This window comes from Protomyctophum bolini, assembly GCF_963924005.1.
Source record: "Protomyctophum bolini genome assembly, chromosome: 17".
NCBI classification, from domain to species: Eukaryota; Metazoa; Chordata; class Actinopteri; order Myctophiformes; family Myctophidae; genus Protomyctophum; species Protomyctophum bolini.
In genome coordinates this window covers 9461773-9476759 of record NC_137878.1, presented here as the reverse complement: position 1 = coordinate 9476759, position 14987 = coordinate 9461773, and the positions used below count along the sequence as shown (strand labels likewise).

Below are 14987 nucleotides of genomic sequence, written 5' to 3'. Positions count from 1 at the left end.
ATTCTTTCTTGAAAACATACCTATTTAAAAAGGAACAGTATATAAGTGGACAGACGGTTCTGAGCAGGAGACAGTTTCCATTAACAGAAAAAGAACAAGAGTGATATGAATCATTCTCATATCATAACAGCCCGTCACAGAATTGTACAGAATTATAGAAGTGTTGTTTCCCCCCCCCCCGTCCCCCCCCCGTCCTCTCGTCTCTCTCAGACGGTGTCCACGGCCAGCGAACTAAGGAAACCCATCTACTGGATCGTGGCGGCCAAAGCCATCGACTATGAGCAGATGTTGCTCCTGATGGCCGGAGTCAAGTGGGACATCCGGGAGATCATGTCCCAGCACAACGTCTATGTGGACGTCCTCCTAAAGGTAACCTTAACCCATTCTGACCTGAGATCAGATTCATACGAGGTTTCCACTGGACACACACTGGTCTGATTAACCAATTCTGACCTGAGATCAGATTCTAAAAAATGTCAGTCGTTCTTCGATTTTTCAAAAATAGCAGACCTACAAGCTCGTAGCGCGCCACTCGGTGGCGCGCTATGAGCTTGTAGATCTGCTATTTTTCAATAGCTAAAGCATAACATGATGCTAACACCAAAATGGGTGCCCGCCCAGAATGGGTTAAGTGAAGAAACTGTATTTATTTCGTCGACTGAAACTACGACGAAAGATGTTCGTCGACTACCTTTTTTTTCACTGATGGAAAAAACGATATGGAAACTAAATGAAAACTAAATTGACAATCGTTGCAACAAATAAAAACTACACTGAAATGTTAGGAAGGGACTATAGTGGACAAGAGATCTCGTATAAGTAAAAGACACAAGTAGTTTTACGCTTGGTTGCATGCTGAAAATTGCCGATCGGATCTACAAGCTCTCAAGTGTAAAATCAGCCATTACGATGGCATCAAGGCCCGCCAAAATACATCTTAGTCGACTAAATCAACTGTAAAGAGACTATGACTGAAACTAAAATCAAAATGTGCTGTCAAAATCAACACTGTTGCTCAAGTGTGCACCGTACACTGCAGGGCGTACAGGCGTTAGTTTCCGACACTGTTAGACCGACAACCTATACCTCAAACCCTAACCTAACCCTGACCGCAGGCACGGGAGCAGCGCATGTTCGAGCGCTAGTCCGACCGTTGTTCCCGCATGTCGTACTAGTACTACTGTCGGAATTACCCCCCCCTCCCCCACTGCAGTGCCATATACGTAATGGTGCAGCTTAAGGTTTATGTGCTCGTAGGTAAATGTTTTACGAACAGACTATAGTTACACGACGAAAGTGCATGTGAATGAATCACTTAAGCATTATACCTTGTTGACTGTACTCTCCTGGGGGTCTAGAGACTAACTCCCCCCCCTCCCAAGCAAATTGAACCGTGGCTGTTAAGTGAATGTAAGAGGGGGAGATTTCAATGCAATAGCGCCGTCATTCTCATCTCATCTCACACACAGATAACAAATCGTCTCCCATAGAGATCAATTAGTGGCCCACGGAGGTGGAAAAAGTAAAAATGGTTCAGCTTTGGAGAGGTAAATGCAGATCTCTCCCCCCCCCCCCCCCCCTTTTTCGTTAAAGACCACAGGTCTCCATAAGTCTCTCGCCTATTCCCCGGAAATACGCAGGGCTTGCCTCTAAAATGAGTGTCTTTATTCATGCCGTCCCAATCATCCATCCATCCGTCATACATTTTGCATGAAAGGAAGGGACTGATATTCCCTGAAGGGAATGATATTCCTCTGTGACGCACAGGGAGATGCAGCGTGGTCTCAGGGAAAGAAGACGGGTCTCGTCGCGTCACAGTGTTGCGAATCATGAACAAGGCTTGTTATTTTGCTATCGCAAAAAGCCATGAGGAAATTTCCGATATGCATAAGCATAATGTCTCAGGGAACCAGCATGGGCTAAGTCACACCAGAGCTCTGGCAAATTAGAATACCCACACAGCCTAGGACTGAGCCAATCCTGTTTATGAAAAACGCAACCTCGCCTTCCTGCTATCATATAGTGGGCTCTCCGATGGCTGTCTCGGGTGTTAAAGACGGAGGGCCGTGGCGTGAGCTTTGTGTTTGTTCCAGCTTTTCATGTGTTTGAGGTGACGTCAGTGCGTCATTCTTCCTGGAGGCTGAAACCTTTGACAGTCAAACGTGCCAATGAAATAAACAGTGAACTCGTGGCATCACACTATGACCACCAGGCACACTTAACGCCCGGGACGAAGATTGATCAAAAAGGACGGAGGTTATTGATATCAATATTCCAATTCTAAGAAAAGATGATGTGTTAAGACGGCCCACCGCGGTCCCGTCGCCAGTCGTGGTAGATTTAGTCATACCTCCCGTTGTCGTCGATCACCTCTATAGAGTGTTTTGGCTACATCTAGCTGCTTCAGCCCAGTGTTGCCAACTTTGTCGCCATATTTAGCTTCTTTTTTCCAGACCCCCCTATAGCGACTGAATTAGTGAAAAGCTTCTGGAGAGAAATCTAGCTACTTTTTCTGGTGAACTGGGGACAAAATCGTGTTGACGGTCGCCAGAGATAAAAACCCTCCCTTTTCTTCATTTTCCCTCTCTCAGCCTCAAATCCGCTAAGTTGGCAACACTAAAGTGCTCGGGCGCGTCTGGCTTATCCTCGGCTCGGTTATGTTATGTGCACAGAGCAAGGAAATGGTGTTCTGGGCTGGCTCCATATTTTCGTTGCTAGGGGCACCTAAAAGTCTCTATTGAGCTAAAGTTGCGCGCGCATATACCACCCCGAGCGACTTCTAGAGACTTTCTGAAGAGCCAGTAGCTATACTTCCGTTACTGGAATAGTTGGCAACACTGCTTCAGCCACATCCCGGAAAACATCCAGTCCGTCTGTAAAAGCGCTCTGCTGCTATAAATCGCTGCGCGCTATGATTTTTAACAGATTAAATTACCCCGGGCGTTCGGGGTGTTAATGAACTGGTGGCCGTGTCCACAGAAAAACAACATTTTAAATGTTCCTCCTTAAATAATAACCCCACCTGATGATCATGTTTTAGGGTGAAAAAAAATCACGGCACTCCCCATCTTTAATTTAACTCCGACACAGTGGCACAAGATGTAACCAAATGGACCCATATTTATTTTAAACACTCCCGGAGTTGTAAACGGATAAATGAACACTGAGGATTGCTGTTGCGTAGCATGCTCTCCAGTTAAGCCGCCTTAAGCCTAACTAATTTAGTTCATACCGTAAGCTGAATTTCCAGAGGGGAGCGCGTTCTTTGGGCTTGGTTTATTTATGTGTCAGCATGTCAAATCAGTACAGCTGTACAGCTGATTACTGCTACCGCTTTGAGGCGACAAGAAATGTGGTTAATATTATAGCAGGAATTTGAACAGCGACTAATAACGGTGTATACGTTTTCTTAATCATAATATTTACTTCAAGTTCAAGTACAGTATGGAAACAGTTAAGTTCCACTATGGAAACATATTGGCGTCGACACGGCATTATTACAGCGTAATCCATTGTGAAACGCAGGGGAGAGAAAATTGTATTCATAAATGCATGATGATCAGTAGTGTTCAGCCTTCGACACTAATTTGCATATAGAATGGCAGGGAAATGCAGCAGCACCAGAAATATTTATATATTATTTTGGACCAAATGCTTCACACACACACAGACCATGTTGTGGAACATTTGTAATGAATTAAACTAGCCTGTATGCCGTACTTCTTCATGTCTACTGGGGCACAAAAGCAATGCCTTTTTTTTGCCTGCCTGCTGAAATCCCTAAAGGTCCAGTTTTCGCAGAGATATTATATTTAGAATTAACCCATTTTGGGCAGGAACCCCATTTGGTGTAGCAAACATTATGTTATAATTTAGCTATTGAAAAATAGCAGATCTACAAGCTCATAGCGCGCCACCGAGTGGCGGGCTACGAGCTTGTAGGTCTGCTATTTTTGAAAAATCGTGAAAATGTGGCACAACGTTTTATATCTTTGCTTCTGGGAGGTGGTCCCTGAAACAACACATTTTCAGATGGGGGGTCAGCGGCCAATTTCATATATTTTTGGGGGCCCTTGACATGAAATATTGAGAACCACCGATATAGAAACATGAGGTTTTTCAGAAAAAAATACATTTTTGAAATTTCGACGTCAGGTCAAAATGGGTTAAAATGAAGGTAGGCCTGTGGCCTACTCAGATGGAAATGGTCTTATACATATAAGACCGCGGCTGCTCATGGGCCACGTTCATCACTCGTGTTTCATGTTCCAATTTCAATTTGCTCTCTTGAAAGAAAAAAACAAACAGCTACTTTATTCATTCAATTATGATACCAAACCATATATGGTGCCCGACACGACACACGTATTGATGGTAAATTCTCTATTCCACAGTTAACTGCAACCTTCGGACGCAATTAACCCTAAAACATTCCAGGTGACTAAAATGTGTTTAAAAGTGCCATAACGTTAGGACGAGCTGAATCCAATTATGCACTGATTGCCATGGACGATAAGACGAGTTTTTTGTTTTTAATTCCTCTAATCTGGTGTACAGGTGATGACATGCACATTACATGCATAATAGAATTACATTTTCTTTTTTTTTCTTTTTATAATGGGCGAATTGGCAACCAAAGCCTCAACTGGTGACCACCAGGTGGCGCTAAATGAAAATGTATTCTAACTAGCCCTTACCCGTTGCTGCGTTTTCGCATTTTTAATTCACTAATAATTATTAATTTATAATTTGTTAAATTGGAAAAGGGGCTTTGTTAAGACCTCCATATTATTATGGTCAATGCCTGTGTGGAAAGTGGGAGTGCAGGCAGTGAGGAGCTACGGCAGTGTTTCTGACACACAGACACAGACATTCAGACATTGTCAGAATAATAGTATGATGATGACTATGACTAAAACTAAATAAAATAATTCTGTCAAAATCAACACTACTGCCCAGTGCCACTTTGTCTGCAGTAGCAGTTCTTATTTATTTATTTACGTATGTATTTATTCATTTATTTATTTTACATGACAGGAAAGCATAGCCGAATTATGTGCGCGCTCTCCCTGGGTGCTAAACAGAGTCGGCGCCGGCCATTAAAAAAAAAAAAAAAATGACGAAAGCTGCCGAATGTCAATAGCTTATGCATATAAATGGTCTGTTCAACTGGCAGAGCAAGAAACTTAAACATTCGCAGTGCAAAAATGAATGGCAGGAAGCAAAAAGGTAACCAAAGATAAACCTAAAACATGCCCAATATTTGTAATGTTAAACCTGTCACGTAAATTGACCTAAAGGCTTAAAACTTGAAATTGCATCGAATTAAATTATAGATTATACTGTTCCAGGTTTCCTGTGGCTACATTGGGAACAATGCCAATTCAATTAATAGACAACTGGTGAATGTACTTAACTGAACTTTTATTTTATTCATAATCTCCCCAGGAGTTTGAGCAGTTTAACAAGCGTCTGGGCGATGTGTCCAGACATGTGCGAATCCCCCTGGCTGTGTCCAATGTCCTGTGGGAGCACTGTATCCGCTTAGCCAACAGGACTCTGGTCGAGGGGTAAGTAAGGACTGTGCTCTTTCTCAGCTTTTCTTTTCAATGTGTACATGTATGTCAAGTCAAGTCAGGTCAATATTAATTATATAGCACATTTTAAAAACAACAGCAGTTGACCCAAAGTCAACTAGAACAGGTAGACCGTAGTCTATCACAGTGCAATAATAAAACATGTGATACAATTGAAAAAACAGGCATGTGTCAATGGCAGGGTTATTATAATGTAACTAAAACTAACAAAGTAACTAGAATTGACAAAATGTTCTACTTTACAAAACAAAGAACTAACTGCATGGTGTGTCAATTTGTAAAATCATCAGAAAATGTCCTTAGTTTTAGTCTGTCAGTATACTGACAGACATGACAGACGCACGCACGCATGCACAGACGGACGGACGGACGGACGGACGGACGGATGTAACCAGATTTGACTGAGGGTCTGCTATTGTGCAGCCTCCAGCTTTTCACCAGAGGAGAAAAAGGAGTTAATGGCACAGGCAGACTCTTCACATACTAGAGCATGTCTGAAATAATAATCGGAGCAGAAATTTACACGTAAATTATATGAAATAAATGCTTAAACATGTAGCTAGGTGTAATGTTAGAGTCCACAGAAGTGAACTTTTCAATCCCGTTTTCTCAACTCGCTTGTTTTCCGCAAGACATTATTCTATAAGCCATATCTCCAAAACGTGGGTGGCGTGGGTCAATCTGAACAACCAATAATGTACATTTGAAGCTATGATTCCCTGCTCTCACATGACATGCAAAAAACAAAATGAAAAAATTCCAATGACTTGGCCCCCGGTCACAATTGGTCATATAGATGTAGAGATATATAGATATAGATATAGATAGAGATATACGTAGATATATTATAATTTTAAAGTATAAAGACCAAGTGCAATACAAGTATCAACAAATGTTAATTTAAATCTGGATTTAGCTAATTTATGACTAATCATTTCAGACATCATTTCCGGAGCTTTCCTGTGAAATGCACTCCCACGACGGCCCCACTATTTCTATTAAAGTGCCAGTTTTAGTGGTACCATTACCATAATGTACACAACTGTGAAAATTACATTCTTATTAGGAATACACTTATCTCCTGAGTTACCGGTTCATGTAAAGTATAGCTGAATACGATGTGATAGGTCTACGCTAATGAATTTTAACAGTCATAAATTATAATGGTGGTACTTGGAGAGCCAAATATGTTGGCGTGTGTTTTAGAGGAGGTGGGTCTACTACTATGTTTCGTCACATCACTGAGTATCCTGTTGAAAGGAATGGCTATTGGCTGTCTGATGTACGCGTTTGGTTTATTTGAACCGGCATACAAGTATATTCCATGCAAATTGACACCTGTTGGATTGCTGTTCAAATTTGTTTAATTGCCTATAGCTATAGAATCGCTAGACGAACTCAAAAGCAGTCCGGAACTTAACCCATTTTGGGCGGGAACCCCTTTTGGTGTTAGCATTATGTTATGCTTTAGCCTCAGCTATTGAACAATAGCAGATCTACAAGCTCATAGCGCGCCACTCGGTGGCGCTAGGTCTGCTATTTTTGAAAAACCAAAGAACGACTGACATAGAAACATAGCTTTTTCAGAAAACCCATCAAATTATCAGTAGTTTCAACAAAAAGAAAGAAAGAAAAGCCTATGTCAGCTACTTCCCCCGCCCTTTTTTTTGGATGACTCTGCAAAATGTGACTATGTGGGAAGCAGCGATGCCAGCTGGCGATGCCAAGAGGACAAATCAACAATGCAGGGAAAAAAGTAATCCGCAAACAAAAACACTGTTCGGTCGTAGTTTACAGCTCTACTTCATCACTCAGGGATATTAATGTCCCTGTGGGGACGGAACTGTGCATGTCCAAGACCATTTCCTATTATTTTATTATTATAACAAAAACAACTTTATGTGAAAATAGCCAATCTACAAGCTAACAACGTGCTGCATCGTGAACGGTTGTGAGCTTTTGTGTGACACTCGTATGATGATGAAGTACGGCATAAATTCACGGGGAGAAAACCCCCCCCCCTAAAAAACTAAAAGTTTAAATAATATGTTCATTTTGACAGCAAATTTAGACTTTAGTTTTAGTCATAGTCTTTTGAATAGTTTAGTTTTTGTCACATTGGAATGTTTTAGTGTTAGTCTAGTTTTAGTCGGCTAATTATCATAAGATTTTAGTCGACAAAATGTACAGTTGATTTAGTCGACTCAAACTTGTTTTGGCAGCCCTTGTCAGGCTGTCGTAATGACTGATTTTACCCTTGCTGAAAATAGCTGATCTACAAGCTCGGCTATTTTCAGCATGTGTAAAAAGGCTTATACTGGATATTTTGTCCAGTAGTCACTTCCTAACATTTTAGTCTAGTTTGTATTTGTTGACGAAATTGCCAATATATATATATATATAGTCTTAGTTTTAGTAATCATAGCTTAGTTTTCATTTAGTTTCCATTTAGTTTTCGTCAGTGAAAATAGGTAGTTTTTTGTCATAGTATCAGTCGACGATGATGGAGATACGAGGTCTCCGGCCGACACCGACGACATGCTAATAATGTGCCGTACCTGTTGGAACACTGGATTTATAGTCCCGGAGAATTGGACGGCGTATAGAAGCTGCGGCTCGTTCATTCATCTCGCGTTGTTTGACGGCTTTCGCCCCGTTTTCGCTCGAGGAGAAATCTGTGCTCCCACCGGGGCGCTGCTCGTAAATATTGGCCATGAGAGCTAGTGTCATGATGATGCACTGAGCAGGCTCGGTGAGTTATTACAGCACAGTGTCTTGGAGCCTCGTCGCCTCTTGGCTTCCCAGGGAAAGCCTCCGGGGGCAGAAAAGTTTAAATTTCTCCCTGCTTTCTTATTTTCTCCCCCCCCCTCTCTCTCTCGGAGCAGAACATCTGCTCCTCAGAACTTGGAAAAAGAAACGTTCTTCTTTGCTACGGGGGAATGCCTAGATAGGTTTCGCTTTGAAGCGCCATGCCAGGTTGCTGTGTCCTCTCGAGACTTGAAATGGTGTTGAACTTTGGTAGAACTTTGGGGCTTTGCGTTGCTATAACTCAACCGAGACCTAAGAAATGGATCGTACCACTCCGGTTCCCACCATCTTTACACTGGCTTTCCTATCTGTATTTCAAAATACTGCTATTGGTTTTAGAAAGCGTTCGAATTATTTGGGGCCAAACATCCATTTCTGATCTGCTGATGACGATGTGAACGATTCACCACCCTAGTCGAAACTAAATCGATACTTTTGTGTGTGACGCTTTAGTATGATGAAGTAGGGCGTTAATTTAACGGGGAAAAAAAGCACAAAGTTAAAATACTCGTATGGAGATAATACATATAGGTTTCAACCCGACAGCGTTGTAATTTACAGTAAATGCTATCATAACCTACAGTATAATCTCAGCTTTTGGGTTTCAGCTCACAAACTGCTGTTGATGGAAGCAGCATGACACAGGCCCCCAACAGATACACATGCCTGATGCACCTGACCTGTCCTACAGTGCAATTCACGGTCACTTGTGTTGTAATGTAAAGGACAGCTGTGGGCAGTGAATGGCAGAGAAAATGCCAGAAAAGTGTCTCTCTCTCTCTCTCTCTCTCTCTCTCTCTCTCTCTCTCTCTCTCTCTCTCTCTCGTTGTAATCCATTTTTGACAGCTCCCGTTGCTACTAGGCAGCGCCAGCTTGTTCAGCGCTCCTGGACATGTTTCACGCATGCGCGCCGTAGCGTTTTGAATGGTTCCTTTTTTAGTTTGGTAGGCTGGGGCGCCAGTCGGTCGAAGTGTCCTTGAGCAAGACTCTGAACCCCTAATTGCTCGATCCCGATGTGCAGGTTGGGCAGATTTATTGTAAAACAAGAAAGAAATATATTTCGATTTTTATTATCGTGAGAACGATGGCTTCCATTATCGCATTGCAACTTTTCAGGAATAGAAAGCCTGCAGAAACTTAAGCCTACCGATGTGCAGGTTGGTGCCTTGCATGGTTTCCGCCGCCATTGGTGTGTGAATGGATGAATGTGTAATGCACAATCTATGTAAAGCGCCTTGGATAAAGGCGCTATATAAATGCACCATTTACCATTTAAACTATGATGACTAAAACTAAGACTAAATATACTGACAATTTCGTCAACAAATAATTAAAAAACTAGCCTAAATTGTTAGGTTAGCTCACAACGTTGTTAGCTGTTGTGAGCTTGTGTAGATCGGCTGTTTTCAGAATTGAAGTTGAAGTAGAACAATCCTTTATTTCATATTTATTATATTTCATAAATGAATTAAAGGATTTTTCTACTTCAACTGAACAGATCGAGCTGCCTTGGACCGTCTTTAAAGTTCGCCACCATCCTACTTCCTTTCCACTGTGATCTTTTGACTAACTCAAAGGTATAGAAACGTCTAAAGAACTCTTATCCTGTATTATTGAAACCCTCTCCCAAAGAGCACCTGCAGGGGGTAGACTGGCCCCCCCGGTTCCCCACCTCCGTCCTCCTCTCTCTGGCACCCAGGGGGGGCTCAGGGGTAGACTAGGCCCCCTGGTTCCCTCCTCTAGTCCTCCCTCTCTGAGCACCCAGGGGGGCTCAGGGGTAGACTGGCCCCCTGGTTCCCACCTCCGTCCTCCTCTCTCTGGCACCCAGGGGGGCTCAGGGGTAGACTAGGCCCCCCTGGTTCCCCTCCTCCGTCCTCTTCTCTCTGGCACCCAGGGGGGCTCAGGGGTAGACTAGGCCCCCTGGTTCCCTCCTCCGTCCTCCTCTCTCTGAGCACCCAGGGGGGTTCAGGGGTAGACTAGGCCCCCCTGGTTCCCTCCTCTAGTCCTCCCTCTCTGAGCACCCAGGGGGGCTCAGGGGTAGACTGGCCCCCCTGGTTCCTTCCTCCGTCCTCCCTCTCTGGCATATTCTGACGAGCGTGGGAGAGAAAGTAGACGGCGAAGAGCGGAGGAAAGCGAGGACGTGGGTGGCAGCAGTACTAATACTATGGCGATAAATGTTCGCCGACTACCCCTTTGTCACTGACGAAAATGGATGGAAACTAAGCTATGATGACTAAAACTAAGACTAAATATATTTACATGAACTAGACTAAATTGTTATGGGACTAGTGGACAAGAGATCCAGTATACGTCAAATAAACAAGTAATTTTACACTTCGTTGCATGCTGAAAAGAGCCGATCTACAAGCTCACAACACGTCGCGCTGCGAGTCCGCAGCGAGTTGTGAGCTTGTGGATCGGCTATTTTCAGCATGTGTAAAATCACCCATTGTGACGGCATCAGGGCCTGCCAAAATACACTTTACTACTTTACGACTAAAACTAGACTAACACTAAAACATTCCAGGTGACTAAAATGAGACTAAAACTAAATGAGAACTATTCAAGAGAATAGTTCTCATTCAAGGGTGACTGTGACTCAGGAGGTAGAGCAGGTCGTCCAATGATCCATGGGTCGGCGGTTCGAATCCCGGCTCCTCCTGTCTACATGTCGAAGTGTCCTTGGGCAAGACACTGAAACCCCAAATTGCTCCCGATGTGCTGGTTGGTACCTTGCATGGCTTCCGCCGCAATCGGTGTATGAATGGGTGAATGTAATGCACAATCTATGTAAAGCGCCTTGGATGAAGGCACCATTTACCATTTACTATGCTTGTAAATGGCCCAAACCACACCGCTGAAACTCCTTGCAACAAAATGCAACTCCTTGCAACATGCCATTGGGAATAATGGTTGCAAGTAGTCACAAGGAGTTACATGTTTAAGGAGTTGCATGGCGACCCTCCGCTGTCAAAATCAACAGTGCACTGGAGGATGAATGAAGGAAAGGAGAACCGAGGGAGAGAGAGGGAGTATGTATGTATGTGAGAGAAAGATGGAGATCAGTTTTACAGTGCTTTCTTCATTGGGCTATATCACAGAATAACTCTTCCATACTTCCTTCTGTGTTATACCGATGATACTAATTAAGGTTATTTTCCATTTATGTACACTGTTCTCAGACATTTCAAGGACCCCCATAACTCTGAGAGTGTACAAAAATAAATTGTCCATTGTGTTCCATTTGTACACTCCTCAGAGTTACACACCCGTAACAGAGCCTTCATTAGTACTGTATCATTGGTAACACCTGTGAAGGAGGTATAGGGAACGGGCCCCAAGTTCTTTCCAAAATGGCGTGTGTGCATAAAATAGAGCCCATTGCGTCTCTTAGTCTGTAGGACAGAAAACAAACCAAAGTGTCAGTGTAGAAAAGAGAAAAGGTGATTCCACTTGCAGTACCTGTATTACGGTAATCTCAACATGTAACGTAATTGTACAAGGAACTTCACTGCAGGCTAATGCCGGCGTCTTTTCTTTTTAATGTTTAGTTGCACTTTTGATGTGACGCTGTGCTGGTGCTGAATGTATTGTATTTCCTTGTTTATCGCCAGCCTGTCTTATCGGCAGTGAATAAACGGCTCCTGCCGAACCAGTTTGACGACTTGGGTGAATTCTATCACACAACAACACAACGCAGGTCGAAGTTCACACTGCTACATCAGTCAGCAGTCACTGACTCACTAGACGTCCTCACAACTACACGCATTACATTATAGTGAATACTGTACTCCTTGGCACTATAGTAGATGATGCTATTTGCTTTTACATTTACAGACGGCTGTTTGTTTGCATCTCTCTGACCGATACAGTACATCACAGGACTCTCTCCATACATACTCACATCATGCCCAAACATACACACAATCAATCAACAATCAATTTTCCAGACCACGAACAACATCTTTGAACCCATCTAGATGATTTGATGACAACGGAATCTGTGCTATTTCCGTGACAATATATATTTTTTCATACCACTTTTGTCTCATTGTTGCGACCGTCATGTCAGTCAGTCTGTCTGTCTGTCCGTCCGTCCGTCATGCCTAGTGGCACGCTCCAAATATGGCCAATACAGAATTAATTCCATAATTGATCTGACCTCATCAAACCCTGTACACTCAAGACACTGCCCCCGCTGCCACCCTTCGATTTCCACTATATGGAGCTGACCTGTTCTGACATTCCATGTGTCGATTCGACCTCATCAAACCCTGTACACTAGTGATGCGTGGGCCGGCCCATTGCCCGCCGGTTGACCCATGGGTTGACCCGCAGGGCGGACGGGTCAAGGTTTTCAGCACAATTATCAAAAATCCGGTACCTGCTCTCCTGTGTCTATACTGTCTACTCCTGCTGAAACCATCAGCCTGTTGTTCTGTTGTTCATCAATGTGTTGCTTATGAAAGGGCGCTTTTGACCTTGAGAAAAGTGCCCTCTCCGTTCTGAAGGCTCTGAACCTCGACAGGTCATCAGCGTAATGAGCACATCTGCATCCAAATCGTTCTTAATTGAGCGCGGTGCTGTGCAGGCGTGCACGGTGCGCTGCACACACAGAATTATAGCAGATGTGTGCGTTGTGAGCTTGTAGAGCGGCTATTTTGGGTGTGCGGTACCGCCGCCGCGCAGCGAAGTTGAAGTAGCCTCTATACACAACCAACGAGCGACCTGCTCTGCATTGGTTTTTCATACGGTGTCCTCCTCTCTCTCTCTCTCAACGCAATTGAATGGACTGGACTTGCTGGGTGTTGAAAAGCCGGTCGTTATTAGGCAACTTTTTGTTTTCGCGGGCCGTTGATTATATATTGTTTTGCGGGGCAGGTTGGTGCGGGCTGGCTCCCGTGACGGGACAGGCGGCTTAAGAAAAAAAGCAGGGCCGGGTGTACACACTCAAGACACACTCCATATATCGACCATATACAGAATTCCGGATATGTTGATCTGACCCCCCCGTGCCAAAGCGCCATGCAGCGCTCGCCCAGCATTCTGCTGTCACCCAGGTGGATGCGTGCACGCGACCTCGTCACCTCTCGCCCTCAGGGCGTCTCACTGGTCCGTATGGTCTCTCTCTCTCTCTCTCTCTCTCCCTGTAGCTATGCCAACGTGAAGAAGTGCAGCAACGAGGGCCGGGCGCTGATGCAGCTGGACTTCCAGCAGTTCCTCATGAAGCTGGAGAAGCTGACGGACCTCCGGCCCGTCCCCGACAAGGAGTTTGTGGAGACGTACATCAAGGCCTACTACCTGACGGAGAACGACATGGAGCAGTTCATCAAGAACCACCGGGTGAGTGAGTTGGGCCGGGAGGAACCACCAAGTTCAGTGTTAATGGAACGTCAAATGAGTGCAGATGCATTTAATGGAACGTCAACAAAAAGCATGTAATGTGTCTGCCTGCCTGGCGTGGCCAGACTACTATCACTGCGTAGATATTCGTAGGAATCTGTCTGTTATGTGTGGAACCTGCATTTCCGAGGGGCAGATTAAAAGAAATGCCTCTTGTGGTAAAAAAAAACCTGCCCGATATTTGCATACTCACTGGTTCCTGATTGGTCCCTCACTATAGTTTGGGAGGGAGAGAAATCCAATCACAGCTGAGCAGTGCCAGACCAAAATATGCAGAGGGCAATTTAAAAAAAAAAAATGCTTTTCTTAAAGTCATACAATTTGTCACACACGTTACACATGAAATTTGTTCTCCGCATTTGACCTGCCGTCTCTTGGAGCGGTGAGCTGCAGCCGCGCCGCACTCAGGAATCATTTGATTAGTTGATTTGACCCCCCCAATCAAACCCTTTGATGCCGAGTGCCAAGCAGGGAGGCATTGGGGTCCCATTTTTTACAGTCTTTGGTATATGACCCGGGAGGTCGGGGATCGAACCCCCGACCTCCCAGTTTCAGGGCGGACACTCTAACCACAAGGCCACAGGTCTGCATGGTAACTGTCTGGTCTCATTTTGTCCCTATGCCAGGAGTACTCCATGAAGCAGCTGGCCAACCTGGTGAACGTGTGCCTGGGCTCGCACATCAACAAGAAGGCTCGCCAGAAGCTCCTGGCGGCCATAGACGACATCGACAGACCAAAGAGATAGATGTGATGATGGTGAGGTGTATATATATATAGCTGAAGGACACGACACTCCCGGCGTTAAACATTGGACTGTCCCACACCGAAGAACACCCATATAGTTAACCCATTCTGACCTGAGATCAGATTCTACAAAATGTCTTCTACATCTTGAGAGTTTTCCGAAAAAGCTGTATGTTTCTATGTCAGTCGTTCTTCGATTTTTCAAAAATAGCAGACCTACAAGCTCGTAGCGCGCCACTCGGTGGCGCGCTATGAGCTTGTAGATCTGCTATTTTTCAATAGCTAAAGCATAACATAATGGCTTAACACTAACGGTGGAGCCTCAGTTTACGCTTGCAAGCACTCCCGCGCGCGCACACACACACACACACACACACACACACACACACACTCTGGGGTACATTCAACAAGCAACACTTCAGTCTACTGTATAT

The 14987-nt window shown here is 44.2% G+C and overlaps 1 protein-coding gene across 1 annotated transcript in view; it reads left to right on the top strand.

Moving 5' to 3' along the window:
- Positions 1-14691, top strand: part of vps50 (VPS50 subunit of EARP/GARPII complex) — a 170594-nt gene extending 155903 nt beyond the window's left edge. Inside the window, exons 25-28 of the mRNA XM_080787022.1 lie at positions 211-369; positions 5449-5570; positions 13559-13748; positions 14435-14691. Coding sequence (XP_080643148.1) covers positions 211-369; positions 5449-5570; positions 13559-13748; positions 14435-14554 — 591 coding nt within the window. The 3' untranslated portion in view covers positions 14555-14691. The remainder of the gene's footprint in view (positions 1-210; positions 370-5448; positions 5571-13558; positions 13749-14434) is intronic.
- Positions 14692-14987: the final 296 nt, after the last annotated feature.